The 27,993-nt window shown below is 50.3% G+C and overlaps 10 protein-coding genes across 10 annotated transcripts; 5 read left to right on the top strand and 5 right to left on the bottom strand.

Moving 5' to 3' along the window:
* Positions 1 to 39: 39 nt before the first annotated feature.
* On the bottom strand, positions 40 to 2,736 carry BDR25DRAFT_279672 (uncharacterized protein; the record flags this gene model as incomplete). Its single annotated transcript, XM_033687767.1, has 4 exons — positions 2,515 to 2,736; positions 1,909 to 2,424; positions 1,481 to 1,851; positions 40 to 1,417 (listed from the first exon to the last, which is right to left on the bottom strand). Exons 1-4 carry the CDS (start codon positions 2,680 to 2,682, stop codon positions 40 to 42), a joined length of 2,433 nt encoding a protein of 810 aa, XP_033552385.1. The 5' UTR covers positions 2,683 to 2,736.
* A 1,622-nt stretch (positions 2,737 to 4,358) lies between these two features.
* Positions 4,359 to 5,749, bottom strand: BDR25DRAFT_279668 (mitotic spindle checkpoint component mad2). The gene is made up of 7 exons (XM_033687766.1): positions 5,434 to 5,749; positions 5,349 to 5,374; positions 5,258 to 5,296; positions 5,033 to 5,207; positions 4,905 to 4,978; positions 4,576 to 4,842; positions 4,359 to 4,515 (listed from the first exon to the last, which is right to left on the bottom strand). The coding sequence occupies exons 1-7, from the start codon at positions 5,539 to 5,541 to the stop codon at positions 4,503 to 4,505; spliced, it is 702 nt and encodes a 233-aa protein (XP_033552384.1). The 5' UTR covers positions 5,542 to 5,749; the 3' UTR covers positions 4,359 to 4,502.
* Positions 5,750 to 5,872: 123 nt separating this feature from the next.
* Positions 5,873 to 7,956, top strand: BDR25DRAFT_301169 (translation factor GUF1, mitochondrial). Its single transcript, XM_033689518.1, has one exon. The coding sequence runs from the start codon at positions 5,905 to 5,907 to the stop codon at positions 7,882 to 7,884; it is 1,980 nt and encodes a 659-aa protein (XP_033552383.1). The 5' UTR covers positions 5,873 to 5,904; the 3' UTR covers positions 7,885 to 7,956.
* A 216-nt stretch (positions 7,957 to 8,172) lies between these two features.
* BDR25DRAFT_350886 (uncharacterized protein) lies at positions 8,173 to 8,661 on the top strand (the record flags this gene model as incomplete). Its single annotated transcript, XM_033694777.1, has 4 exons — positions 8,173 to 8,273; positions 8,305 to 8,439; positions 8,471 to 8,569; positions 8,607 to 8,661. 4 exons carry the CDS (start codon positions 8,173 to 8,175, stop codon positions 8,659 to 8,661), a joined length of 390 nt encoding a protein of 129 aa, XP_033552382.1.
* Positions 8,662 to 9,367: 706 nt separating this feature from the next.
* On the bottom strand, positions 9,368 to 10,135 carry BDR25DRAFT_310896 (uncharacterized protein; the record flags this gene model as incomplete). The annotated part of the gene is made up of 1 exon (XM_033691191.1): positions 9,368 to 10,135. One exon carries the CDS (start codon positions 10,133 to 10,135, stop codon positions 9,368 to 9,370), a length of 768 nt encoding a protein of 255 aa, XP_033552381.1.
* A 494-nt stretch (positions 10,136 to 10,629) lies between these two features.
* On the bottom strand, positions 10,630 to 11,583 carry BDR25DRAFT_322696 (neuraminidase; the record flags this gene model as incomplete). Its single annotated transcript, XM_033692052.1, has 1 exon — positions 10,630 to 11,583. The coding sequence occupies one exon, from the start codon at positions 11,581 to 11,583 to the stop codon at positions 10,630 to 10,632; it is 954 nt and encodes a 317-aa protein (XP_033552380.1).
* A 759-nt stretch (positions 11,584 to 12,342) lies between these two features.
* Positions 12,343 to 13,142, top strand: BDR25DRAFT_254548 (uncharacterized protein). The gene is made up of 4 exons (XM_033686305.1): positions 12,343 to 12,480; positions 12,529 to 12,598; positions 12,812 to 12,870; positions 12,924 to 13,142. Exons 1-4 carry the CDS (start codon positions 12,437 to 12,439, stop codon positions 12,979 to 12,981), a joined length of 231 nt encoding a protein of 76 aa, XP_033552379.1. The 5' UTR covers positions 12,343 to 12,436; the 3' UTR covers positions 12,982 to 13,142.
* A 239-nt stretch (positions 13,143 to 13,381) lies between these two features.
* Positions 13,382 to 18,173, top strand: BDR25DRAFT_350884 (uncharacterized protein; the record flags this gene model as incomplete). Its single annotated transcript, XM_033694776.1, has 6 exons — positions 13,382 to 13,437; positions 13,472 to 13,520; positions 13,549 to 13,585; positions 13,625 to 17,643; positions 17,704 to 18,082; positions 18,142 to 18,173. The coding sequence occupies 6 exons, from the start codon at positions 13,382 to 13,384 to the stop codon at positions 18,171 to 18,173; spliced, it is 4,572 nt and encodes a 1,523-aa protein (XP_033552378.1).
* A 146-nt stretch (positions 18,174 to 18,319) lies between these two features.
* Positions 18,320 to 20,131, bottom strand: BDR25DRAFT_331910 (uncharacterized protein; the record flags this gene model as incomplete). Its single annotated transcript, XM_033692690.1, has 2 exons — positions 18,564 to 20,131; positions 18,320 to 18,384 (listed from the first exon to the last, which is right to left on the bottom strand). The coding sequence occupies exons 1-2, from the start codon at positions 19,636 to 19,638 to the stop codon at positions 18,320 to 18,322; spliced, it is 1,140 nt and encodes a 379-aa protein (XP_033552377.1). The 5' UTR covers positions 19,639 to 20,131.
* A 181-nt stretch (positions 20,132 to 20,312) lies between these two features.
* On the top strand, positions 20,313 to 26,734 carry BDR25DRAFT_301168 (phospholipase D). The gene is made up of 2 exons (XM_033689517.1): positions 20,313 to 26,288; positions 26,378 to 26,734. The coding sequence occupies exons 1-2, from the start codon at positions 20,698 to 20,700 to the stop codon at positions 26,382 to 26,384; spliced, it is 5,598 nt and encodes a 1,865-aa protein (XP_033552376.1). The 5' UTR covers positions 20,313 to 20,697; the 3' UTR covers positions 26,385 to 26,734.
* Positions 26,735 to 27,993: the final 1,259 nt, after the last annotated feature.

The following is a 27,993-nucleotide window of genomic DNA, read 5'->3' as shown; positions in this document are numbered from 1 at the left end:
TTGATTGTTGCTGGATAAGTCGGCTGTTGTTCATCCTCATTACCAAGTGAACAGCATCAAATTAGGGTTGAGTACAATCGGCAATAAAAAATGGCACACAACCACACTAGCGAGCGGCCAGACAGGCGTAAAAAATGTGATCGTCCAAGTATGGGGCGCCCATGTAGCTAGGTATCCCATGCCCGACGCAACGCCTATGCACCAGGCAAACGTCCACTTGAATCTGCGAATGACGCGCGGAATCTCTTCGAAAAAGGTTATTTGTTCGACTTCTTTAGCCGTGGCGCCCCACGTCATGTCAACGCTGAAGAAGTGCCAGATGAGGGCCTGGGAGATATGGATTGAGACGCCGCCGAGAAAGATGACGAGGAGAGGGACCCAGCGGATGTTTTCCCATAAAGCGCCGCTGATGCTTCTGTCTCCGACGCGGTAGCGGAGCACAGCAAGGGAGAGGTTACCCAGACCTGTGAAGACGACGATGATGGAAAAGTAGACTTTGAACGAATCGATGTAATAGTGATCCAGCAATCCATTGAACCAGCCGATCAACAGGTAATTCATCAGGGTAAGGAACCATGCGGAGCCAAGCGCATAATAGGTTCCAATATATGCCATAATAGTGAATTTGGAAGGAAGTGGCATACTGGAGAACATGAATCGTAGAAAAAGCCTGGTAAATATTCCTTTCCTCAGCCACAGTTTTAACGGATGGAAGATGAGTTCGTTACAGCCGTACGCGTATTTTTCCCATCGAGCAAGTTCGTCGTACACGGTGAGTGAGACACCCTCTTTAAATCCATCGCCCTGGTATGCTGCTAATCGGATAAGATAACCGTTCGTTTGAAGACGCAACGCCATATCGAAATCTTCTGACACAGTCTCTTCTGACCAGTACTTCTCGTAACCGTCAATTGGGCATTTGTAGGCAACCTCCTGTAGAGCAGACCAGCGGAGAATAGCATTGTGACCAACAAATGGTGCAACGTCTCCATTAGACACGGCGTAACGAATCTGGGTGTAGACAAGATGGGTGAAGAATGTGATCCCTTTCTCGAAGAAATTATCTGTGACATTCATGACGCCGGATGAATATTGAATGATGGCAACCTGTGGTGAGCGCTCCATCTCACTGACCGCATCAAGGAAACAATCCTTAGGAACACGAGTGTCCGAGTCAATGAGGAGGATGTAATCACCAATTCGAATATTGCCATCTGCCCATGTCCGGCCTTCCTCCTGCGCCACAACTTGTTCGAGAGCGAGCGCATAAAGAGCGTTCTCCTGCTTCTGGTTCCATGCTTCATCTCGTACGGAGTTGGCAAGCTTCTCTTCTACTTCGACGCTGGTCCAGAGCGCGTAGTTCATGTTCGATGCTTTCTTGAATTTTCCACGCCGCATGAAATACCTGAACTTTTGGCTAGAGTCATCATCTTTTTTCTGCCTCCAATTCTTGAAGCTCCACTTTGATTTCTTTTCGGACCCTGGATGTGGGTTATGCATTGGACGCGCTACCCAACCAATGTTGTGCTCATCATAGAAGTCTTGACGTTCCCTTTGTGAATCCTCATCAAGGAGCTGCATACCATCATCGTTGATGAATATATTGGCAGTGCCTCCTTGCAATTCGTACGTTGAGATAGCGGCTTTGACTGAACGAATTGTGGGTGCTATGACCGTATGAAGGCCTTCTTTGTAAACGGGCATTTGGATTGTTACGTGCGGGAGTCCATTCATGTAATCTCGGTGTAATCTCCGTGGGGGAAGACCAGAGTAGAATTTTGTGTTCTGACGAATTTGTCCGATGGGTCCAACTAGTTGGGCTAAGTTTCCTATGAGGGCTTGGAAGAAGAACTGAGCTCGTTAGCTGAAACGGGCTGTATCGGATGAAAGGTCTCGAATAGAACTCACCAGTGAGAGCCAGACCTGTGGGAGAATGCAAACAACGAACACCATTCGAATCCAGGAGCGATCCACGTGAATCTCAATTCCAACTTGTCTCCAACCGCCTCCTATGGCTCCCAATATTATTATCAATGTGACTGCGGTCAAACAGGCCTGAATAAACACCATTGGACGGGGCTCCTCGATGACTTGGGCCTCGGGGTCTTCATTGATAGCCAACGCCTCTAGGTATGGATGCATCTTCTCACCATCTCCCAGGGTAGATAGATCTCCCCAAATCATTGACATTAGGGTCTCCTGAATGTACGTTGCTCGATCGAGAAGCTTCTTCGGATCATCTTCCCATACCACTAGTACTTTTTGGGCGGCAACGAACGCAGCGGACTGGTGTTTTTGGCAGTAGGGAAGAGCCTCAAGATCAGGTATCACTTGTAAGCGGAGACCTTGATTGAGTTCAACCCAAGGCAGTTCATTTCTAGCCAAAATCAGCTTAATGACTCTCGTATTGATCGTCATCGCAACCTGTCAGAAGTTAGAAGGGATGATTCGATGGCGTAGCTGCGGCAATCGAGAGCCAGAGAGCACTGCAGAGGATAAAAACGAAGAGCATACCCGGACGTTGAGCTCAGCAACCTTCTGATAGAACTGGGTATCGTCGTATTGAAGCTCACTCGGGCAGCATACGTAGCGCCCTTTGGATTTCTTCAACACGACGCCCTCTCCAGGATCGCCAGTCGTCCATATTCTCTCCTCCTGTTTAGAGTGAAGCCAGTTGACCATGACTTCGCACTTGATATCCCTGAACGCATCGGGGGATGTGTTTCGGAAATCCCCATCTGGAAAAATGGAGGTCGGCCGGGACGATCCTGAAAAGGCATCGGTGTGGCTGGATGATGCGTCCGTGAGTGCTCGTGAGCTCCATTGAGCGTCAGGAGCATCCATGTGCGAGACATCCTGCAAGGAATGGGTGCCCACCGGGGCTGTCTTCTCAGACCCGCTGTCCTGGGAGTTTGTCAACGCATCGGGTGGTTTCGTTTTCGTTTTCGGTTTCGTGGGGGAGAAATACCCCCTCAGAAAGGACATATCAATGTCCTTCCTGGCGGGTAGCAAGGACGAGCTCTGGCTCACGGTGGTGGGGGGAGGGGCAATGAGAAGAGGGAAAGAAAATATTTCGCCTCTTCACTATATTGTTACGGAGCTCGAGGTAACGTGGCCTTGAGCTAGTAGTTGCTGTTGTGGGATAGGTTCACTAAACGTGAACCATGGTGCGAACGACCTGGGAAATGAGGAACTGAAAAGAAGAGCGAGTTTGTGAAATGGAAGATACCAGCAGAACTCGCATTGTACTATGATCTCAGGGGTCAGTAATGTAAGTAGTTTGACAAAAGCGATGAGCTCAACGTGCTGTTTAAGTCTCTATTCCTCTTGGTGGTTGGTTGGATTGGATGGTTGATCCTCGATTCATTCCCTGGATATAGTACGTACTAACAGTACTTACCCCTACGACCATAGTAGATATCACGCCAATCTAGCTTAATCTCTGCGAGATTTTTCTTCAAAGATTGCGCAAGTGACAAAGCGAAGCATTGGTGGCACATACTGGATGGAGCCGGTCCTTGCACCCACCAACTCAACATGTAGGTTAGGCCAAATTTTAAAAGGGAAACTGTGGTACCGGACTCTAGCCAGCAATTATTGTACTGGAGTTGCCACCGTTTCTCCGAGCAAGCCATCGAAATGTCGTGGAATGATTGCTGAGGGGGTTGGCTGGGCAGACTGGCGAATTTCACCGACCCCGGAATGACAGCCAGGAGGAGGCAGCCCGGTACAGCACAAGCCAATGTTGAAAGCGCTTAAGGATAGCGGAGAAAGGATGTTGGGGTTGCCTAGTATTGGCGGCGAGAGGCTGTGGTTGATGAGGGAGGAACAAAAAGTTATGTCGGAGTTTGTGGCCGGTTCTGTCTCTTTATCCGCTCTGATTGGCTGTACCCCTGGCTTCTGCTTTCCGCCCGCGCATCTCCGATGTAACCCATCTCCAATGAACGAGAACAATTCGATAGCCTTATAAACATCACTCGAGTTCTCCGCTACGTAGATCAAGGAAGGTCGTATCGCGGATATCCATCGAAGAAAGGGCTTGTAAGGTTGTTGTGGAGAAGTTCATCGGGTTCTGATACTTGGCCAGTCCTGCATCGAAACAGTAAATGATAATGAGACAATGGAGGTGGAATGTTACCTTCACGATGCTGTGACTCTGTGAGAAACGCCACAGGCCCCATTCCCTGATATCGGTGATACTCGGGCTGAAAATTGACAACCGCGGCTCACCCAAGGGAGGCTACCAAGTTTGGTAGACGAAGGTCCGTTAGGTTTACATCTGGGATCGAAACTTGCCATTCGCGATACGCCCATGTGTCACGTGGAACATATAAATTAGGAAGCTTGCAGATGTCAAGAAATATATTCACGGCGCCAGCTAAGTCCAGGTTTCCAGACTCCGTGCTCCGTCCCAACAATACCGGTAGATACAGTACCATACAACGACCTAATTGCTAGATTTTCTCCTGCAAGCCGAGAATACCTGGCTTCCACCCCATTTCTCAATCGGCGAGCCTAGATATTGAAGTTAGCTTTTGGTGAAATAAGAAATTGAAATTTCTCCTTGCCACGCACCTGTAGCTCACAAGAGTGTCAACGCGATGGCTGCTTGTACTGAAACTCCTCAGCTGCACCTTTTCTCCATTCTTAATCTCCTTTGCATCACTGTCGCCCCATTCGAGAGGCACCTCTGAGTCGGCATCTGCATATACTAGCACGTTGAAGGTGCAGTTTCCATCGAGCATAGGGAGGAAAGTAACTGAGGCCGTGATTTGTCGGAATATGGATTGGATCTCCGCTTGTATTTCTGCTTCAGTCTTCTCTTCGGGGGGGTCATTGGCGCTATTGGGAGGCCAGTCAGAAGTGATCACCGCAACATGTGCCTTAACCTTAAGTGAACTTACTCTGGCGCCGCATTTTCTTTATCAATCGTTTTCTTGGATGGCTTGCTCTTCGCCCCTTTGCCGAAGATTTGGACCTGCAGAACTCTCAGCCTACAATGCGTATCGAGGATTATTCATTCTTCACAAACATCAAATTGCCAACGCTCAACGTGCTCCCCTGTCTCCTTGCTCGTGATAACGACCACCAGCTTCGAGATCTTCCCACCGTACATCCACTCTTTCAGCTGCCCCATGATCTTCTTGATGTAGGCCTTGACCTGGTCATCTGCTGTGACCATCATGGTCAAGCCATATTTCTTGACTCTGAGCCGTGATTAGCCTCAAACCCCCCCCAAATGCACGTGTTTGCTTACGCTGTGAAATCCTCGGCAGGGTACACGCCTCGCTGGAATCTGCGTATCGTGAGTATTTCTCGATCATCTAATCCTAATAAAGCACGCCTACAGTATAGTATTTATTGAGTACTCAAACTACAGGTGCACATGTCAGCAAGAGAATCTCGGCGAACCTTTTGGGAATTCCAACATACAAATTCGTTCACTACTTTCGAAGAACCCTTCAAGGCCAGCCTATGAACCTTAGAGGAGTCTTTCTTAGATGAAGACTTCGATTGAGATGACGACTTTGACTGCGACATGTTTGCGGACAGAGGTGGTGGCAAGAGTCTCGTTGAAGGTGAAGCTCTTGTTTACCAGACAGTTGGCGGGGCAACGATGTGCAGGGGTCGCAACCTCTTCAGAGTGAACTCAATACGACAATGACGGAGAACGGTAGGGGGAGACACTGTTCTTCCGCTCGCTCAGTATCCTCTGGACAGTGAATGCAGAGTTGCGCGTGCAAAGTGGTGAAGAGGTTGAGGTTGTGGTGGGTTGGTCGGAGGAGTTACTGGTGAAGCGCCGATTAAAGATTAGATAAGATGCAGATCGAAACGAACTTTTTCATCCCACGAAGTGATTAGCACCACAATCCAGCCATTCATTCACAGTTCCCATGCTCACTCATGCGATCATGCGTCCGAACCGCTCGTAGCCTACTGCAGTGTTGGCAGGTGCACGCTGTTCGACCCATTGGATTGCGACAACCCTTCCTCAGCCATGAACTCCCGTCCGTCTTCAGAAGTTATGCGCAAGCTTCCAGAGCCCAATCCGATCTTGAGAAACGCATTGCCGAGATCCCTATCGAACGTTATCGGAACTTCTGCATTGTAGCACACGTCGACCATGGCAAGTCTACACTGTCGGACAGGCTGTTGGAGCTCACGGGCACCATTGAGCCGGGGGGGAATAAGCAGATTTTGGACAAATTAGATGTGGAGAGGGAGCGTGGTATCACCGTCAAGGCGCAGACATGTACCATGATATACAATTACAAGGGGGAGGATTATCTGCTTCACTTAGTGGATACGCCTGGGCACGTTGATTTCAGAGCAGAGGTATCCAGGAGTTATGCCAGCTGTGGCGGAGCTCTTCTTCTGGTCGATGCCTCACAGGGGGTGCAAGCCCAGACAGTAGCGAACTTCTACCTGGCCTTCTCCCAAGGTCTAGCACTCGTCCCCGTCATCAACAAGATCGATCTCCCCCATGCGGACCCTCCCAGCGTCCTCGAGCAAATGCAGGTTACTTTCGAGCTGGATCCAGACAAGGCCATTCTGGTCTCAGCCAAGACTGGTATCAACGTGGAGGCGCTCCTGCCGAGCGTGGTGGAACAAATTCCTTGCCCCGATGGTGATCCAACTAAGCCACTTCGACTACTCCTTGTCGATTCATGGTATGATGTCTACAAGGGCGTGGTACTTCTTGTACGCATATTCGACGGACAGGTGAAGCCCGGAGATACACTCAGATCATTTGCGACCGGGCTAAAATACATTGTTGGAGAAGTTGGAATCATGCACCCTGACCAGACACCGCAGTCTGTCCTGAAAGCTGGACAGGTCGGCTACATCCACTTTAATCCCGGTATGAAGCGCTCCCAGGAAGCGAAAGTGGGCGATACATACACCACGCTAGGATCTGAAAAGCTGGTAGAGCCATACCCAGGTTTCGAGGAGCCGAAGAGCATGGTATTCGTCGCTGCTTTTCCGGTCGACCAGGATAATTACGAGCATCTAGAAGAGAGCATCCAGCAAATCGTACTCAACGACCGTAGCGTCACTGTTCAGAAGGAATCGTCGGACGCACTTGGAGCAGGTTGGCGATTGGGTTTCTTAGGCACTCTACACTGCTCTGTCTTCGAAGACCGTCTAAGACAAGAGCATGGAGCCAGTATTATCATCACACCACCCTCTGTTCCGTTCAAGGTTGTCTGGAAAAACGGCACGGAAGAAGTAATCTCAAACCCCAACGAATTCCCCGACCAAGACAAGCACCACATGCAAGTCGCCGAAGTCCATGAACCCTACGTCACCGCAACAATCACGCTCCCAGATGAGTATCTCGGGAAAGTTATCGAATTGTGCGAAGCCAATCGTGGCGAACAAAAGGAGCTCACATTCTTCACAGCAACGCAAGTCATTCTAAAATACGAAATCCCACTGTCCCACCTAGTTGACGACTTCTTCGGAAAGCTGAAAGGCACCACCAAAGGCTATGCCTCTCTCGACTATGAAGACGCTGGGTTCCGAAAATCCAATATCGCCAAACTGAACCTGCTCGTAAACGGTTCTCCGGTCGATGCTGTCTCCCGTATCCTGCATTCCAGCCAAGTCGATCGTGTTGGCCGGGCATGGGTAGAGAAGTTCAAACAACACGTCGATAGGCAGATGTTCGAGGTAGTGATTCAGGCAGCGGTAGGTAGGCGGATTGTAGCAAGGGCGACCATCAAGCCTTTTAGAAAGGATGTCCTTGCGAAACTTCATGCTAGTGATGTGAGCAGGAGGAGGAAGTTGCTTGAGAAGCAGAAGGAAGGGAGGAAGAAGCTGCGAGCCGTGGGCTCGGTTGTGATTGAACAGGAAGCATTCCAGAACTTCCTTGCAAAGTAAATCCGCAGTTATCCCCACTCACAAATACACATGTAAATAACTGAACTAATTGCCTCCAACATCTCATTACTGATACCGCATTTCCTAATTCTCAGCCTAAACCTCTTCCCAAGAGGCCCACTTACGAGACCATACCCCATCCAATTCAAAACTTAGACTCCAGCCCTTAATAGTAGACCGAGACCTATCTAGAATGTGAATTCTGCGCCCTTAGAACTCTTCTCTGAATGCCGGGGTTGGTTTCTTTTCCCATCGCAAGACGAGGTTAGTCTATATGCGGGTGTGGATATGTGGGTGCCGATAGCAAGCGAATTCTCTCCCCCTTCTTGTTCATCGACCTTCGAGAAGAGTATCCAGAACTCGGAACCGCTTACCCAATCTCAATACCCGTGCCCGTTGCAGGGCTACTGTCGCTGCAAGAGGATGGCGAATTATCCCCATTCTTTCCAATCGTTGTTTCCGATTCCGAAAACCGTACATGACATTGACCCCACTCCGTCCTTCCATAATCAAACAGATTATTCCCCTTTTTGCTGAACAAACAGGCTCTTTTGCGTGATTTTAGTGCAGGTAAAGATTATGTAAGTGCGGTATTAGATGTTATGAAAGGTCAAGAAGAAGACGCTGGGAGGCGTAGAATAGATGTAGGATGCGGAAAACGGACCGGAGGTGTTACCAAGAGATTGTATTGGAGTTTAGCCACGAGATGTGGTTGGTGCCAGCGCTGAGTCTGTTAGGATGGCCATGAAAGGTATGGTTCTCAAACTCCGGGGTTAGGGAATCGGATAAGTAGGAAGAAAAGAATTCAAATATACCGCAAGGTAACTTTTTTAACACCTGGAAAATTAAACTGGGGAGATTATAGTGTGTTCTAAAGAAGGATGGAAGGCGGTGGTATAGAAAGAGCCCTCTCTCCTAGCTCAGGCGACTTATTCACACTTCACTATACTCACCGGGACTAGACTATCGCTCGGAAGATTCCAATCAGTCCCGATATGCACATCCAATTGCTCACACTAACAACAGGAAGATGGTTCATATATACTCACGATTTCTTCCATTATAAAGACTGGCACTATTATAAAACGCACGGCGAGCAGCTCAATCATTCATGCCTAGATAACAACAACCCTTTTTCCGAATACTATTGCCATATCACTGGCAGTATTTAATCCTCACGTCTTTCTTCCCTCTTCCCACTCAAGGCTCTGCGCCCATCTAATACCTCGATGGAATCTGGGGTACGGGCGGCAAATGTTCTCCCGCGATGATCGGGCTCGATGGCCTGCTCCACGAGTACGGTACGTGGGAGAAGTTCTGAAGTTGGCACTGGGTATGATGAGCCTAAACTATATTTACCGGAAGCCTTTCTAGATCTTGATCCGTATCCTAAATCCGAACTTCGCGGCTGTCGCTGTCGCTCTCGCTAGCCCAGGTTTCCATCTCTTTCTCGGGCCGATGCTTTTACCCTGGTCCTACTAGCTTAAAGGGGGTTCAAAGGGCTAACGCTATGGAACTTTTTCCACAACTTAACAAAAAAGTTCACAATTTTCTGCCGCTTCCTGCCAAGCTGTTGCTCCTTCACGCCATCTACAAGACGATTCTGACTTCCAGAGTCCGGGAATTGGGATGCGTTGATCTCGAGGGAATCCAGGTTGGAGGAATGGTTGGAAGCAAAGGAGGGAGGATGGGAAGGAGGAAGTGAGCGGTGAAGATGTGTGCTGTGGCCGTTGTAGTGGTTCTTGCAGCGCTTTGAGGGGTCGAAGCACCGGAAGATGGTGGGTTTGTACGTTTGGGCTTGACTACGGATATGGGTGTGGTTGTTTAGGCCTTGGGTTTGGCTTGCGTATTCACTATCATGGTGATGGCGATGTCGACGATGATTAGCATGATAGAGGAAGTTGTGAGTATCGTTAACCCGTTGCTGCGGTCGCCTTAGCCGCTGAGATTGCGTATATGCTCCATGTTTATACCCATACGCAACCGCCATATTCCTGCCGTCCCAACCTCTAGCCCAATAACCCTGTGCGTCCTCCTCCTCGTCTTCTTCTCTCCGATAAGTGACCTTCGGCATCCCAAAACCATTCCAATCTACGAACATCGTCCCTGCCATATTTCTCTGAGAGTCGTTTCGGTATCCTGAGCGGTGGATTTGGCTCGCGAGATGTTCGTCGATTAGATCGATAAGGTCTTGAACCGGTGATGGCATATTGCTGAATCTTTGGGATTGTGGGTGGTTGTGCTCTGTCATGTTGGTCAGCTTTTTGGCTTGGTATTTCGCTATGTTGTGAACACAGGCGGATTTGTGTGTGTTTGTGTGGTACGCTCACTTGTTTGTTCAAGCGCAATAGAAGGATTATGCGCGTCAAAGTTTTATTTTTAAGAGGGCGGAAGATTGTCGCGAACAGCGCTTCTTAGCAGCCTCAGTATCATTCATGAACATGACGATAGAGAGTATTGTGCGGTAACGACTCGACTGAAGTTGTAGAAGAATGAATTAAGAATAGTGTAAGGAGTGAGGAGTTCATATATGCCTACAGGAACAAGTGCGGGTTCGTTGTGGATGTACAATCCGTGACGAAGAGGACAGTGTGGTGTTGCGCTCTAAGGCCATGATTTCGCTGACGGAGATGCTAAGTAAATCTGGCTTGTGAGACACGTATTGGGTAAGACATTGTTCTGTTGGGGATCATAGGTAAGTACTGTGGGGAGTTCGCGAAATATGTAATTACAAACCTCCCTATCCTAAAAGACCATCTTCTGCGCATAAATAGTATTACTACTCTCATACATAGCTAAAAAGCTTGTATCATCCAGTTCCAACATCCCCGACCATTGTGCAGGAACTCCATGAATAGTTGTCTTGCTACTCCAGGTCTTTCCACTATCCGAACTCACAAGAACCTTCATAGAGCCGGTCGGCCAGGTCCCACCGTCTTCGTCAGTGCCAAAACTCGCGACAAGCTTGCTCCCCACACGGATGATGCCCGGTGCGCCTGCATTGTGTCCAGGTGAGGAGTAAACGTCGGCGCGAGAACCCCAGGTTGCGCCATCGTCGTTAGAACGAACTGTATGGACAGTGAACAGGTTGTTTCCAGTCGTGTTCCCGGATTCGAAGATAGCGAATTTAATGGGCGAATTTGCGGCGACTCTGGCGACACCCAACATGCCATCCCGCGCTGTAATACTCGAACCGGAGATGACTTGCGCGGTGGTCCAAGTCAGGCCACCGTCCGTGGACCGCCGGAGTAAGCTGTCTTGATCTGGTTGCCCGTTTTCGCGGGAATAGTAGAGCTGCAGAGAACCGTCTAGTGCGTCCATCATGAACGGTTCCCAGTTACCATTGTCCAAATTGGAATCAGATGCTGGGGTAGATAGATATTTCCAGCTTTTGCCCATGTCATCCGAATACGTCACCGTGATGCGGTAGAAAACGGCCTGCGTAGATGTAGCTTTATCGTGGTTCCGGAAGGCGCAGAGCACACGGCCGCCGGGAAGTTGGTGTACGAATGGGTTGTCAAGGTTAGTGGTTGCGACAGGGGCTGTGGTTATGCTTCCCAGGAAGGACCATGAGGCACCATTATTGGTTGATTTGAGAGTTGTGAGGGTGCTGTTGCCACCGGTGTATTTGGCATACACCCCTAGGAGGGAGCCATCTGAGAGTCGGGTTGCGCGAGGATAAGTGCCGGATGTTGCCATTATCACGGCTGTGCCAGCTGGAGTTGGTGCTTGCGCATCACTGAGTGCAAACAGCAAACATATCGTTGAAAGGAGAGCTAGTAGGAAATGCATTCTGAAGAGTAAGAAATTACCGTGTCGCGAGTGTTGAAAGAGAAAGTATATCAGGCTGAGGCTATATACCTGCCACCACTCTAAGGTGTGACAGTTACGCCATAATATATACCGGGGAAATTCAGGACAGAAGACATGGCTGTGTAGATGAGATGAAACACTTAGCCAGACGAAGGATTCAATCAGTAGTATAGCGCCAGAAGCGAAACCAAATGTAGGGATCCAGGCGAACCGATCGACAGGGAATTTTTAAGGCCTCCTGGTCAGATGTTACGTACAGCGAATCGTAGCCGTGAAACGAAACATCGCTGCGGAGATCAGATACTGCAGAGTGTATTTTTGGAAGGTGGATACAAAGGGGAATTTGGAGAAATTTTACACCACAGAATAAACCTCGGCCAGAGTTGTGTGAACTCGCACATGAGAGGAGGGGAAATGTGACAATGATGTCAGGGGCTCTCATATGGTGGACCACATTACGCCTATCGATGTCAGGAGTTTCCGAAGGCGTTAAGGATACTCTCTCAAGGTCAGTCTCTCCGTGAATGCTGATTTAATGAACGGGGGAAGGAAACAAGGAATCGTTAGTGTATCTCCGACCTTAGTCATCAGCTTGGCATCATAGATAACGAACGTCGAATGACTTCTTAGCATTCAATCCTCCCACGCCTCCTTGGTACCTTTCCTGGAAGACAACACTCACATTAGCCTACTACAGATACAGCTTTATTGCTCTCTATCTTCCTGTCTGTCCCAAGTAATGGACTGCATTCCTGTTCCGATCATCTGCTTCCAATGCGGGACGTAAGTAGCTCTTTCTTGCCCATGATTGCTTTTACTCATATGAAAAAGTGATCAAAATCCCTGCCATTGCAAGGTTGTTGGCCCTACAATAGGATTTGGTGTAACAGTTGTCATGGCGGTGAGTAGAAATTCTGAACCATTTACTAAGATCGAGCGCGACGCTGGGAGCACAATCATAGTCACTAAAATATAACACAAAAGGCGATCTTTTGGCATTGCATCTATTACACCAACAGACACGAAGCCCTCTCTGGCTTTTATCAGCGCTCTGCGGAATGTGTCAATATGCTGGACCGTTTCGCTAAGTGATCACTTGTTAACTTCTGAATAGGTGTTCTGCTGGCCAGCTGCTCTTCTATGCTGTTGCTGCGCGACAGACACAGGAAAAGCGTGAGTAGACGCAGAAGTCTTTCAAATCCAGTGGCTGCTTACATTTTGCCTAGGGTCCTCGCCGCTCCAGTCGATACCGGCAACGCCATCAGCAATGCAATTCCCTTTTAATCCCTAGGCTTTGCATGATCATTCAGGGCTCCACTTGCTCTAAGATATGAAGTAACGACGGCACGGCAGTGTATACATGGATTAGCGGGGGTCTCGGCTTGGTCCCAGGTCCTTGGCAATGAAGGTTTCGGTCTTGACTTAGAATTCCACCTCGAAATAGCCTAATCATTTCACAACTTAATCATATCATTTCCTTGACGTCTGTTCCTTATATTAGCACTGTCCATAGCCAACAGCTTTCTAGCCGGCCTTTTTCACCCAGTCGCTAAATATAAAGAGAGAGAGAGAGAGAAACCCAAACCACGGCCCGAATTAGTGTCAATGTGCACGATCTCACATTACCCTCCATGATAGAAATTATATGGGAATTCTAAGCGTCACTGGATTCATTGCTATAATCATGAACGGGCCGGGTTGTGTTACCCTTGACTTGGTGAAGATTTTGGAATTATTTGAGTATATATATACCCCTGGCTGAAGCTTTTCGCAGAGACGAAGTTATCAAGCTCCTACATTGCCGCGGTTATTCCGACCCTGGCGTATCCTTTCAACACATAAACACATTAGCGGATCACTTTCACCTTGACCATGCGCAGGCTCTTATGTTTTCAACCTTTCCCACAGGTACCTACCATTACTTGAGCCAATGTTTGTTTACTCACAACGAGACCTCGTGCAACCTCCCCGACACTCCACGCCAACGATCCCATCTATCACCCCTCCTCACATCTTATCTCCAAACTAACCGTTACGCTATCCTCCAAGCCTCCACGGAACGCCATGGAGTGTCTCGATCCTTACGACTTCCCGGAACTGGCTTGGGAGGAGGGTGTCCAGATCATTAACGATTTCAACTGGGACGAACTTGCTAAAAGCAACGATGTCTCATTTTCAGGTGAAACTCAAAAAAATCCCGAAGATAGCTTTGCGGGGCCGGTTCCTAAGATCGGTATCGAGCAAGTGGATGTACCTGACATCGTGACGGCGGGTTTTGCATATAAAGAAGACGTAGGCGTGGGTGGCGAGAGTAACTCTGCTCAATTGGCAAACGATCGGGTGAAATACGCAGTCGGAGCTGAGATAGAAGAGGTGCATACTGCTGAGCAGCTCAAAGTTGTTGCACAATCTGGCATTGATCCATCTCATCGTCCTAGTCGGAGAGAAGCGAGCAAGGAAATCCAGACGGACAACAAAGCCACAACACATGAAACGGTCACAACGCCCGAAGAGATCTCAACTGGTACCCTCTCGCAAGAAATTCGAAAGGTACCCTACTATACCCACAATTTTTTACTAACGAAGGAAGCAAACACCCACACCCTCAACGTCGGACTGCAAGATACTGATGCTTCAGCCAAGGAAACAGTACACTCATGCTCGGATTACCTACAAGATACAATGGGTGATGTCCTAGAAGTTGTATCCAAGGACCCATACGCAGTTCCTTCACCTTATGCTACTAGGCTTACCGGAAATTGGACGGTGACTGCGGACGATCTTGGTAATGGGAATGCTTCTAATATCACCTATCTACCCCGACCTACAAACATCACAGAAATCGCGGACCAGGACTTCTCCACTGTTGCTCGTATCACCAAACCTGCACACCGTGCTAAGGTCACACACATGAAAGAGGGTGAATCGGATGAGACTTTCACACCTATGGATATCGATACGGCACCGCTGGTCTTGCCTAAAAATATCAATGACCTTGGAAAGGCTATTCCAGAATCTCAAGATATCCAGAGTCTCAGTATTAAGGCTTCAGACGGCCTCCGGCGTATCAATAGTGAGGAGCTCCTAGCTCTGATGGGAGCACTGAAAACAAGATCTCCTGAAGAGTCACCTCAACCGGAGCTGGGCAAGGACATCACTAGCTCAGAAATTCACTATGGCGACGATCTCATATCGCATTCAAAGGCCGCGGCGGGGGCGTCGGAACACACGTTGGCTCTGGAGCAGGATAAACTAGAACCCGATCAAGAAATAACCACTGTTCCAGCAGCAGAAGATAGTCCAAGCTCCCAGCAAATGAACTTAAACGAGACTCCAAAGTGCACAAAAGTCTCCATCTCAGACGTCTTCCACACAACCTCCATCCCTATACGCACTCCAACAATTCATTACCCCACCAAAGCAAACATCCCTTTCCCCATCCACGCGCAGGGCATCTCAGTGATTACCCCAACAGAAAAGAGCCAGAATCCTAGAGCACATAACAAAACGGCCACGTGCACGCCTACAGAAGCCCCCAATCCAATTCCAACTCCAACTCCAACTCCCGAAGTCCTCGAAACCCATCCCACTATTCCACAGGCTTCTATCCCTCGTGCAACTTCCCTGCCGTCAGAGGCAAATTATTCGCAATACAGCAGGAATAAACTACGGGAGTTTATGAAAGAGCGTGGGATTTCACGAAGAGCCTGTGATAATAACAAGGATCATAGGCGGAAGTTGCTTGAATCGGATTGCGCGTCTACGGAACCAAAGGAAATGATAGCATTGGCTACTGATGCGCGTATATCTGTAGGCTCTGTTGAGCCAGCAGAGATGGAGATGACGCCGTCTGCAACCACGAGTGCGGCTGTGATGGAGACGCCTGCTAGCATCCGGGAAGGGTTGAAGCCTATCCATTACTCTCAACACTCAAGTGACAAATTAAAGGGGCTTATGAAGCAACGCAGTATCCTTCGAAAACCAACTGACAGAAGAACCGACTATATCCAGAGATTGCAGGCAGACGATCAAGTGCATGGTCGAGGGTACCCTGAACTAGCAAATGCAAACGCAACACCGTCTACGGCTAAGCATCAGCATTTGGTGCTTAAACTCAGCCCTGGGACGCAGTCGCACGACGAGACTCCGTCCGCACCTGCTGCTCAGAAGACCAGCGCTGGTTTTTCTCCCACCCTTAGTCCTAACCCTACCGCAGATACAGTAATCGGCTGGGTCCCCATCTCCTACTCCCACCTTTCCTCCCCCTCTCTCAGCTCATTCGTCAAGGATCGTGGCCTCCATTTTGCTCCCGTCGAAAGCAAATCCGCTCTTATCAAGAAGCTCCAAGAACACGACGAAGCCTGTTCTCGAGACTACACAGAAGTGGATAGACCAGTCATCATCACGCTGGTTTCGCAGCGCGGATTCAACGGAAATACAGCGATCGCTACAGCACAGATGATCAAGACTTTAGTGAATGGGGATGTGAAGAGGGCCAAGGAGCATTTGGAGAGTGTGGGGAGGTTGAAATTGGAGGGGGAAGTTGAGGTTGATAGGGAGGGGCTAGAAAGGGGGGATGAAGAAGGTGAAGTAGAAGAGAGTGGTCGAGAAGATAATGGAGTGGGAATGGATATGGTGACTTCAGTCGAAGGTGGCGAGGTGCCTGCGGATGTCGACATGGAAAAGCCTATGGAAAAGCCTACGAAAAACCCGACAGACAAGTTCACGGAAAATCCTCAGGGTGCATCGTCTAGTAGGATGAAGCCTCAGCCAGATGTACAAGCAGGTGACCATAACTGCTGCAAGCCCGCCGCCAAGTTACATGATGCAGATGCGTCAGACAATAAGACTGTCGAAGATCTTCCAATTCAAGCAGCCACTGTAGAAAACGGATCAGACCTTGCCTATGACTCAGGTGAACTCCAACAAAAATTGATAGTAAATGACGAGCAAAGCAAAAAAGCTACCGTCGAGACAGAAGCAAAAGCGAGCATTCCAGATGCCCAGAGCCGCCCTGAAGGACTTGCACCACTTCTCCCAGATCTCCAATGGCCAACAGACATCGTCACAACCTCTGGCTTTTTCACAAAAGCCATTTCTCGTATCCTTTCCCGAGATCTCGCCGACCAAAAAATCCATATTCCTCGAGCCAGCTTTCCTTCAGGTTCAAGTATCGCTCACTCCTCGTACAGCAATGACACCTCTGAAACGGTCGCTGGACAATCAACTTCATTTAATGGTAAGCTACACGATGCGTTGGTAAGTTCTCCCCAACCCCGGATGCCTGAAACCCCGACAAAGACGGTGAAATTCGCGGATGTACAGGGGGAGGGAAATGTGGAGGCTGCCTTGGATACGCCGTCGAAAGTCATGGTGAGCAGAGAGGGAAATGGGAAGCTGGAGGAGAGCATGGGAGGGTTTCATGCAGGTGGAGATAGAAATGCTAAGAGCGATGCGGAAGGAGATATGTCTGAACCTGCAACTCCCACCTCCGGTCCTAAAATCGCAACTACAACCGCTGCGATCCTGCCCCCTTCATCGCCACCCCCCAAACAACAACAATACCACATCCCTTCATCAACCCCAGCCCCAGCCCCAATATCATTCCCAACGTCAACCTCAGCGACCAAACCCAAGACCTACAGCAAGATCAAAGGCAAACGCCCGCTTACACCCAAGAACCCTTCTAGCAATCGTAAACATGATAAAGACTTCAAGCCAGGTGAGGATGGGAGTGACGAGGGATGGGAGAGCGATGTCAGGGCGTGTAAGAGGAGGAAGAAAAGTGGGAGTCGAACTATTCGCAGCGGTCATACTAGTAAGGCTGAAAATGATGCTACGGCTTCCAGGAGTGGCAAAAGCAGGAAGGTGGGGAAGCCCAAGGGGGAAAGTGCCAAAGACAAGGCTAAAGGCCAGGACCTGGATACCTCCCCCTCCGCCCAGGAAGTCAGTTCCCCTTCCGCTGATTCCAGGACTTAAGGTGATACTAGTACTGACATGAAGTAGGAGTCTAAGATGAATGTCGTCAACGACGGCGCTGCGGGTGGTACTGTACTTCAAGATCTGGATACCAGCGGTGCTCTATCCATCCCCTCCTCTTCTTCTCCTGTAGGAGGAAGCGTGAATTCGAAGGATCGGCATCCAGCGGAAACGAGTTACGGGAAACGCACTACAAGGTCGGAGGCTAAGGCCCGGCATCCTGTGTCTCAAGCCCTTAGGACCGGTGCTTTAGGTGGCGCTAGTGCTAGAATAGGAGTGAAAGTTGTTATTCCTGAGAAACGCAAGGGAACGGAGAGGAGGGGAGGGGATGGTAGCGGAGTTCCGGTGAGGAAATGGGCGTTAAGGTCGAGTTTGGAGAGGAAGCAGGATGTGAGGGGTGAGGATGGTTGAGGGTATGAGGGAATTGATGGATGGGGAGGGGGGAGGGGAGATTCGGATGGGCAGGAAATGGGGTGAAAGGAGGTATGTGGGTATGATTTCTGCGTGGTGTACAGACGGTCGTGTTCATCTTGAAAAGGGCGTATATGCTCCTAGGTTATGGGTGGATGGATGGGAGATGGATTTCTGCGTCATGAGACGGTATGGGATGGCATGAATTGCATACCTATCTGGCGCTGGCGTTTCATACTTTGGGTGTGGAATGGATGAGAGTGGATGGCAAAGTGACACGCGAGTCTTCGGCTTTGGCTTAGGCCATTTAACTTTAGCACGGCCCCAGCTATTTGGCCCAGGTTTGGTCCCAGTCTGGTTTTAGGACATCCCAAATACTCCACGATTATCGCAGATTGTGACAAGAAGAATTTGATCCGTATACAAGTCGTTTTCACTCCCATCAGGCTTCTATATCTTACTAGTAACCACCCCACCCCCTCCCACTCCCTCATCCGGCCTAGCCAATAAATCGCAGACCCACTGCACAGCCCTATCGGCCATCCCCCTCGGAAACGCATGCCCCACACCCTCAAACATCACATCCTCAAACCGTATTCCCAAACTCTTATCCTCCTCGACCGCATTCTTGAAAATGCGTAAAAACGGTTCCCCGGCTGCATACGGAACCAGCTTATCTTCCTTCCCTGATAAATTAAGTATAGACTTTCCGTGAAGCCGGTCATGGAGCAGGGTCTTGAAGCGATCGAGTTTCGCCTTTTCAGGAGTGGGGTAAAGAGTGTGGGATGGGGATAGGGAGGGCGAGAGGGAGGGCGAGAGGGAGTTTGGCAGGAGGAAACCCGCGGGATCGTATGCCGCGATTGCAGATATCAGGGCGGGGGGGAAGTCTGCGGAACCTAGGAAGGAGGAACCGGGGGGTGAGGAGGAGGTGTACGTATCTAGCTTGCTTAGTCGTGCGCGATCGGCCATTAGACGCGTGTAGTCTGGACACCCGATGCCGACGACGGCGGCGGTGATGCGGGGGTCGGAGAGTATGCAGTGCCAGGCTGCATGGCCCCCTAATGAAATACCGAGAACTAAGTGTTGGGTGATTTTAGGAGAGGAAGGCGTGTGGAAGATGTAAGATTCGAGGTGGTTTATGAGGTGTGAGGTGTCGGTTGCGGTGCCATGGTAGCACGAGAACATGTCCTGCGCGTGTCGCGGATTGCCTTGGCGCCAGGCTTCGTTGTGCAGAGGGTCGACCAAGCGGGAGCCGTGGTTGCGCTGGTCGAAACTGACTGCTATTAGACCTTTGGGGTGCGCGCCTGCTTTCCCGGTTTGTATGTGCGTGTTCCAGGCGAGGATCATATGTGCAGCGATGGGCGCCATGGCCTCTTTGGATTGGAGGCGCGGGTGGAGCAGCCAGAGACAGGCGACGGAAGCCGTTGAGGGAGGAAGTTCGGAGAGGCCATGGACGGTGGTCAGGATGCCGGCGATTGTGTGGGTTTGAGTACTGATGGCGGGGTCGGAGGGGCCATGGGTGTCGTGAAGGGGATTTGGCGTTGCTGCCATTGCAGGGTGGGGGTGCTATTTTCGATGTGAATTGGGAGTTGGAGGGGCCAATTGAAGGCAAGAGCGGGACGCTGAGGTTAGTCGGAGGCGCGAGGTCAGTAATGTATGTATCAAGTTGAGATGATTTTGTGGTGGTGAGGGGACCCCCAGTTTGACCGAGGTTCCGAAAACGGCAGAAACGACGAATTGTGGAACATGGCCTTGTTCTCCGATAACTTAATTATACTGTGCGTATTGCGAAGTGAGATGGGACGGAAGAAACGTTCAAACCTCGATGTAAGGGCCGGTGTTCAGACGAGATGAGAAGAAAAAAAACATTTGGGAGTGAATAGAAATAGGAGTCTTAGAAATCTGTGGCTTCCTGTTCGTCCAGTTGTGTAAACTGAGAGTGTGGCAGAGACGTAGCCACATAGCGCTGTTTTCAGCTCACTGACGACCTGTTTCCAGATCTGCTTTCCCCCCACCAACCACACGTTCGGCCGGCCAAGTCGTGGAGATAATTCGAAGGGGAAGATCAAACAGGGGCTTCGTGATGCAGCGGCCGGAAAAGAAGCGAACAGTGGGGGGTCACGTTGTTCGCTTTCCGCGAAACAGGGATGCGGGAGATTACTGCGAACCTTGGCTGCTGATGATGAAGACCGCCCCAGCAGCACCCCAGCACTCATAACACATCACCGCCATCTCCACCACAACCGCCACGGTCACGTCCAAACCCTTCTTGCAGTCTTGTGTGATGCCTGCATATCCTTCCGTGCCCTTCCTTCTTTGTTCATTTCTTGAAGTGCTTCTTGTTGCCCTCCAGTGGACTGCGCCTCCACTTACAGCCATCCCGACAATGTTTGAATGACCGCACATACGAGTACCAAGGCGCTGCACCACGCCGGGCTCACACCCGCCTCTAGCCTTATCAGTAGACGCCCACACATCCTACATCCTCTGCTCTAATAAAGCTCTGTCTCACCACAGCACGTTGCACAGACCCTCCACGCTGCCATGATGGCAGAAACTCGAGATTCTAGCATCCCCCCCATGACCAGCAGCCCTTCCCCCCCCTCCCCAATGGCAAAGGTCGATGGCTCGAACAACAGACCAAAGGATGCTGCACGCATCCTCTCCCCCCTGCGACTAGGCCAGAATGTGGATGAGGCGAGCGGCCAGTCTGCCGCATCCTCCTCCAACGGTCCCCCCATAATAACGAAGACGGTTCCCACAGGCGAGCCTAAAGCCGAGGAGGAGCCAAACGAGTTTCCCTTCAACATCCCGCCTGTGGCCACTCACCCTCGATCTGTCAACTCAGTGGCAGCCAGCGACCAGTCAGTGAAGATCCCACCGCGATCCCCTGGTGCAGTCAATGGCTCCATCGGGTCGAACTCCATAGCACCGGTTTCGCGGAGGGCTACGGCGGAAGGAGAGGAGTCGGACGCACCAAAAGGGCGTCGAAGCGTGCAGTTTGCTCGGTCTGCTACCTTCGACCCTGGCCCACACTCCCGACATCAGTCATGGGAGACGGAAGGGGAGGGGAAGGGGAAGGAAAGAGAAAAACAGGGTTCGTCGTTGATAACTAAACTGAGGGCGCTGGCAACCCCAATTGCATTGCAGGGGCATGGACGCAGTCTGAGTGCGTTTGCGGGAGGAGCGCCTACCATTCACGAAGGCTCGGCAAGCGGCCCACTGTCCCCCGAGTCGGAACGGGGTGAGCCCGACTACGGTGGAGGGAACGACAGCGAGGCCGATGCCGATGCCGAAGAGAGTGCTGGCGAAGGCCCCTCGCGCCCGCCCCGAAGGAGAAGGAAGAGCCGGCGCTGGTTCGATGACGGCACTCAGGGCACCCAGACTGCACCCACGACGCCGAAGAACCACAACCCTGCACACTTCTTCTCCCGCGATTCGCCCAATGGCACTCCGACTTCTGTTCACCGACCTGGCGTCCGCCGACGTGGTACGATGTCCGACATTCCAGAGAACCAGAGGCAGGGTGTCTCCGAGGACGAAGGACGTGACAGGCTGGCCAAGGAAAGCGCTTGGACACGAGGCCTTCACAGTGCCCGAGGTTTGTCCTATGGCGGGCTCCGGAGACATGACGCTGAAGGGTCCGAGGATCGACGGCCAAGTAATTTGCGAAGATTGACTGGATTTGGCAGCGCAGGTGCAGACGGACAACCCTCGCCATGGCGCATACGTAGTGACCGAACGTCTAGCCTGAGCGCGCAGAAGTGGCAAAAGATCAAGGCGGGCCTCAAGATGCTTGGTCAGCGGAGCAAAGCCGAACGGCAGGTCGACCATGCAAAATCCGCAGAGCTCATGGCCGAGCTTCTGGCAGGTGCGCCGGCTGCATTGTTCCTTGCCAGCATGTTCCAACGTGACGAGCACGGTCACAAGCGCATTCCCATTCTATTAGAGCAACTGAAGGTTACCGTCTCCGACAGCGACAAAGCCCCCGAGAAAGGGGGCGATCGCCATACAGTATTCCGAATAGAACTTGAATATGGCAATGGCCTCACGCGAATGAAATGGGTCATCCATCGCTCAATGAGGGACTTTGCAAATCTTCATTTGAAGTACAAGTTGCAGGAGTCTCAAGAAAAGTACATTTCATTAAATTCCCGGTCAGAGGACCCCAAGCGCCCAAAACTACCACGGTTCCCCAAGAGTGCTCTACCCTATTTGCGAGGCTTGCGCGGCTATGGTGCCCTTGAAGACGAGGACGATGAGGAAGAAGACGGCGCTGGAGGACCTCACGCTAGCGGACCTGATGCAGAGGCCAGTGGTACAGACCGACCCTCCAAAGGCAAGCGCCGCCGGTCGTCCTTCGTTCTTGGTCGCAGAAAGTCCAGTATTGGGGGCCCGGAACAAGGGGGCGTAGTTGGCCAGGTTGCTGCAAGACAGGGCAGTTTTGCTGGGGCCATTGGGGCGCCGCTGAGTAACAAGCAAACTCACGCCGAGCGACAGCGGAAGAAGTTGGAGAAGTACCTCACATCCCTAATCACGTATCTCATCTTCCGCCCCGACAGCAACCGACTATGCAAGTTCTTAGAACTATCTGCGCTTGGAGTTAGGCTCGCTGCTGAAGGTGGGTACCATGGCAAGGAAGGGTACATGATGATTCAATCTGCAAAGGGAGTCGACCACCGGAAGAAATGGACCCCATCGCCATTAATCAAGCGCCACTCACCCAAATGGTTTCTTGTGCGACATAGCTATGTCGTCTGTGTAGACTCCCCCGAAGAAATGAACGTTTATGACGTTTTCCTTGTCGATTCCGACTTCGCCATCGAGTCAAAGAAGCTCCGACTTAGGGACAAGAAGGCCAAGGACATTGCGAGCGAAGCAAAGACTTCCGCAACTCATCCGAACCACCACCAGCTGCGTCTGGTCAATTCCGAAAGAAGGATGAAGTTGCTGGCAAAGAACGAAAGGCAGTTGCAGCAATTCGAGGACTCGGTGAAGTTTATGAAGCAGAGCACTCAATGGGGGAGCCCACAACGGTTCGGCAGCTTTGCTCCTGTCCGGAAGAGGATCTACGCCCAGTGGCTTGTTGATGGACGCGATTACATGTGGAATGTCTCTCGAGCGATTAGCATGGCAAGGGATGTCATCTATATCCACGATTGGTGGCTGAGTCCGGAGCTGTATATGCGGAGACCAGCCGCCATCAGCCAGAAGTGGAGACTTGACAGGCTTCTCCAGCGTAAAGCGCAAGAGGGTGTCAAAGTCTTCGTCATCATGTATCGCAACATTAACACAGCCATTCCCATCGACTCAGAATATTCCAAGTTCTCCCTACTAGACCTTCACCCCAACGTCTTTGTGCAACGATCTCCAAACCAGATCAGACAGAACACCTTTTTCTGGGCACATCATGAGAAGATATGCATCATCGATCATACCATCGCTTTTTGCGGAGGTGTTGACCTTTGCTTTGGTCGTTGGGATACGCCTCAGCATGCCGTTGTGGACGACAAGCTGACTGGGTTCGAGCTAAATGATGCTCCAAAGGATGCAGACCATTGCCAACTTTGGCCTGGTAAAGATTACTCCAATCCGCGGGTTCAAGATTTCTACAATCTCGACAAACCATACGAGGAGATGTATGACCGGACCAAGGTTCCCCGCATGCCCTGGCATGATATTGGCATGCAGATTGTAGGCCAACCTGCTCGCGACTTGACCCGACATTTCGTTCAGCGATGGAACTACCTACTCCGCCAACGCAAACCGTCTCGACCTACGCCATTCCTTCTTCCCCCCCCAGACTTCAATCCAGCCGATATCGAAGCCCTTGGGCTCGACGGAACATGCGAGATCCAGATCCTCCGTTCTGCAGCAGCTTGGTCACTCGGTACGCCGGGCAAGACGGAACACAGCATCCACAACGCCTATGTCCAGATGATTTCCACGTCTGAGCACTTCGTGTATATCGAGAACCAGTTCTTCATCAGCAGCTGTGAAGTCGAGGGCACCAAGATTGAGAATAAGATCGGTGACGCGATTGTCGATCGTATCAAGCGAGCTCACAAAGAACACGAGGATTGGAGAGCATGCATCATCATCCCTCTCATGCCCGGGTTTCAAAATACTGTCGACCAACAAGATGGGAGTAGCGTACGTCTAATCATGACATGTCAGTACCGCAGCATCTGTCGTGGAGAAACCTCTATTTTCGGCCGTTTACGTGCGGCGGGCATTGAGCCCGAAGACTACATCCAGTTCTACGCTTTGAGGTCCTGGGGTGCGATCGGTCCGACCAAAGCGCTTGTTACAGAACAGCTGTACATACATGCTAAATGTATGATTGTCGACGATAGAGTGGCTATCATTGGGTCCGCTAATATCAACGAACGGTCCATGCTTGGGTCACGCGATTCCGAGGTCGCGGCCATTGTTCGGGATACAGAAATGCTTGATTCGTACATGGGTGGCGAACCGTACAAAGTTGGGCGGTTCCCTCACACACTCCGCATGCGCCTCATGCGGGAACACTTGGGCGTTGACGTTGATGGAATTATGGAAGATGAGTGGCAAAGCCAACAATCCGATGTTGACAGTCAAAATTTCCACACGGAGTCGTCTAGCCCGTCGTCTCCAACAACCGATCGAGTTACCGAGCAAAAGTTGACTGAAAACAAGCATCGCCTTCAGGATGATCTGATTGCGCGGGCAGAAAAACTTCACAGCTTCAACCACGATGTCGACTGGGAACAAGAGAACAATCCTCATCTCCAAGCGAATAAGAAGCATACAACAGACTCTCGCGTTATTGGTAACTCTGTTCACGAGAAGGACGTGAATGGTGATGGCCCCGACCACATGCGGGAGATTGAGGCTCGACGCCCCAGCTGGTCGCATGGTCGAGATTCTTATATCAATGAACATGGGCACGAGACGCTAGTTTCTGATGTCGCCTCCGAAGGTCTGACAGCCACTCCAAAGAGCCCGAGTAAGAAATCACGTGGACGCAGCAACACAACAACTACCAAAGCTAGCACACATAGTAGCAGTTTACCTGAAGGATATGCAGGCCTCCCGCCTCCAAGGATGCCTCGAATGGACACACGACAACTTGGCCTCACGCAACTCAGTCAATTACCATCTCTCCCAGTCTGTGACGATACCGACATTGGCGGTCCACCACTGCAGCGCACATTCAGTTACGCGTCCTCCCATGTCATTACGCCTCTGTTGGCAGACATGCGTCGACCTATCATTTCGGATGAATGCATGCGCGATCCTCTCAACGACAGCTTCTACCTCGACATATGGCACACAGTCGCTGAAAACAACACCAAACTCTTCCGTCAAGTATTCCGCTGCCAGCCAGACAATGAAGTGAAGACATGGAAAGAGTACAAAGAGTACGCCGCCTTCGGCGAACGATTCAACCAAGTTCAAGGCGCGGGCAAATCAACGCAACGCAAGCAGCAAGAAACACCCGGTAAGACCGGACCACCCGGAACCGGCACCACAGATAGAATCGCCTCGATCGCTGGAAACACAGCGAAGCAAGCTGAAGCTGTTGGCGAGAAGATCGCAGAGAAGATGAATTTCGATGGCATGGGTCATCATGACGAGAAGTCCAATATGGGAAAGGTAGAGCAGTGGGCCCAGGACCAGGAGAATAATGCCCTTGTTCCGGCACATATTCAGGTCAATAGTCCGGCTGCTGACTTGGATGAAAAGAGTGCGCTCAGGCTTCCTGCAGATGATGCGGTTGTAAGCCCCATTGGAACGAGTCCACCAACGAACATCATAAATTTTCCACCTCCGCCTCCTATCCCCGCAACTGATACCGCTGACTTCACCTTCCCAAACACGAATGGAAACGGAAGCGGAAACGGAAACGGAAACGGAAATGTCACAATTGGCCGCACACGCACAGTAACATACAGCGAGCCCCCACCTCCAGGTCGCGCACACGCCAACACAGCTTCCAGCAGTTCTCGCAAAGGGCGACGCCGCGCGACCACCAAATCTAGCACAAGGGCTTTCCATGCTAACGATGATAATATCCTGTTGGATAAAGAGGATGCGAAGAAATTACTGGAATTAGTGCAGGGGCATTTGGTGGTTTGGCCTTATGAGTGGCTGGAGAAGGAGGAGAAGGGGGGTGGGTGGTTGTATACGGTGGATCAGATTGCCCCGTTGGAGATTTAGTAAGTTGGACTCTTCATCTCGTTATCCATGAGATTTTGAATCCCTTGACTGGGACGTCGATTTGAATTTGGGCTAACCGTTTGTTTAGTACCTAATTATTACTATCCTACCTACCTTGCCTTACTACTACCTATAATTTGAAAATAGTGGCGTTCAGAGTATTTCTTCGAGCGGGGTGTTTTTCAGTCAAGTTTGAGTACAGCACAGCACAGCATATGGTAATCGATCTGGCATTTGTGAGCGTTTTTGCGTGGTATTCGGTCTCTGTTTTTCTGTCTTGACTATATGCGACTATCTGCAATATTACTTGTACTCTATATACTGTATTTTAGGGCGAAGCTTTCGTGGTTCATTATACTTCTGGTACATGTCTGTCTGCCGCATTTGTGGATGGATAAAGCGTTTGCATATCGTATCTTGGTTGAGGCCACCAGCTATTTTTTAAGAAATTTTAATTGGATTGTTACAACACCCTAATCTGCACGCTGGCCCACCCTCATCACTCACATGATCTTGCGTCGTTGTGGCTAAGTTTGGCTCAGGCCTGGCTTAGCATCGGCTCAGGTCTCCTCAGGTCTCCTCAGGTCTACTCAGGTCTACTCACCCGCTGTGGCGCAGTCTCAGATGTACATGTACATCACCAGAAATTATCAGTGTTTAAAGAGAGTATTTAAATCTATCCCGGGTCACGGATCAGGACCAGCGTGGCCAACAGTCCGTAGTACGTAACGTAACTACGTGAACGTAGTAATCACGTGAGGCGTACAAAAGTAGTCAAAATGTGAGACGTAACTTTTGTACACTGAATTGCCAGGTACGTCCCGTAGTACGGGTCAGAGAGGTCATATTTTAGGAGATTTCCCTCCTGTTTTTAGACACTATTAGCCATCGCGTTAGAAGCTTTGTTTAAGGTCGCGTTTTAGAGTAACAATTAGATAAAACTCTGCGTTTTATAGCACAGTAGCTGCTTATTAGAGTTGTCCTAACAAGCTAGAGACCAGTGTGTCCAACCGTTAGTTACAGAGCCTTTTGGAGGCTGTATAGTACAGTTACAGAAGAGGAGGCTGTTACTAACTAACTGTACGGAGGAGATGACGTCAGTGTACGGTTAGGATACAGTAACTGAAGTATATTAAAGTATTATGAAGTAATTGCGCTGAAGCTAAAGACTATACCCAATTAGGAAGTTGTGATACCCCTTGTAAGATCTACTGTTGTTAATCTCACTGTTTTAATGTACTCTGTAAGCTCAGTCAGCTCACTAGTAACAGCGTTGTTACGTAACTAATTCTTCTGCAGTTAAAGAGCCTCTATTGTCGACCGCGTCATTAATTAAGATAGGAATTGGGACATCATAATAGGCAAAAGAATAACGTAGATGGCATAGTTGCTAAATTTGTTAGAAGATTGCTAACAAAACAGGCAATAACAGCATTCTCCGCATTAATCTCCGAACACGAGCCCCCTGGCCCTCAGCAACCTGCCTTCAACCGCCCAAAACCACCAAAAATCCTATATAACTACCGTAAACGGTTAGTACAGCAGCCTCATGTATAGTACAGTATACTGAGTAGATGCCCTGTACGTACGTACGTGACCAAAATCAGTGTACTGCAGTACTGTACTATTAGGTGTACTAACGGTTGGACACACTGCTAGAGACAGAGGGCGATGAGGAGGAGGATCTACAACCTTACTGGCGCA

Source organism: Lindgomyces ingoldianus (genome assembly GCF_010093535.1).
Source record: "Lindgomyces ingoldianus strain ATCC 200398 unplaced genomic scaffold BDR25scaffold_5, whole genome shotgun sequence".
Classification (NCBI taxonomy): Eukaryota; Fungi; Ascomycota; class Dothideomycetes; order Pleosporales; family Lindgomycetaceae; genus Lindgomyces; species Lindgomyces ingoldianus.
This window is presented reverse-complemented; position numbering and strand designations above follow the sequence as displayed.

Coding starts and splice junctions, on each gene's coding strand:
- BDR25DRAFT_254548 (XM_033686305.1), top strand. CDS start 12,437: ATGGACTGCATTCCTGTTCCGATCATCTGCTTCCAATGCGGGAC. Junction 12,481..12,528: donor ATCTGCTTCCAATGCGGGAC/GTAAGTAGCTCT, acceptor CATATGAAAAAG/TGATCAAAATCCCTGCCATT. Junction 12,871..12,923: donor GCGACAGACACAGGAAAAGC/GTGAGTAGACGC, acceptor CATTTTGCCTAG/GGTCCTCGCCGCTCCAGTCG.
- BDR25DRAFT_301169 (XM_033689518.1), top strand. CDS start 5,905: ATGCGATCATGCGTCCGAACCGCTCGTAGCCTACTGCAGTGTTGGCAG.
- BDR25DRAFT_279668 (XM_033687766.1), bottom strand. CDS start 5,541: ATGTCGCAGTCAAAGTCGTCATCTCAATCGAAGTCTTCATCTAAGAAA. Junction 5,297..5,348: donor TACTCAATAAATACTATACT/GTAGGCGTGCTT, acceptor CACGATACGCAG/ATTCCAGCGAGGCGTGTACC. Junction 4,843..4,904: donor AAAGAAAATGCGGCGCCAGA/GTAAGTTCACTT, acceptor GCCTCCCAATAG/CGCCAATGACCCCCCCGAAG.
- BDR25DRAFT_301168 (XM_033689517.1), top strand. CDS start 20,698: ATGGCAAAGGTCGATGGCTCGAACAACAGACCAAAGGATGCTGCACGC.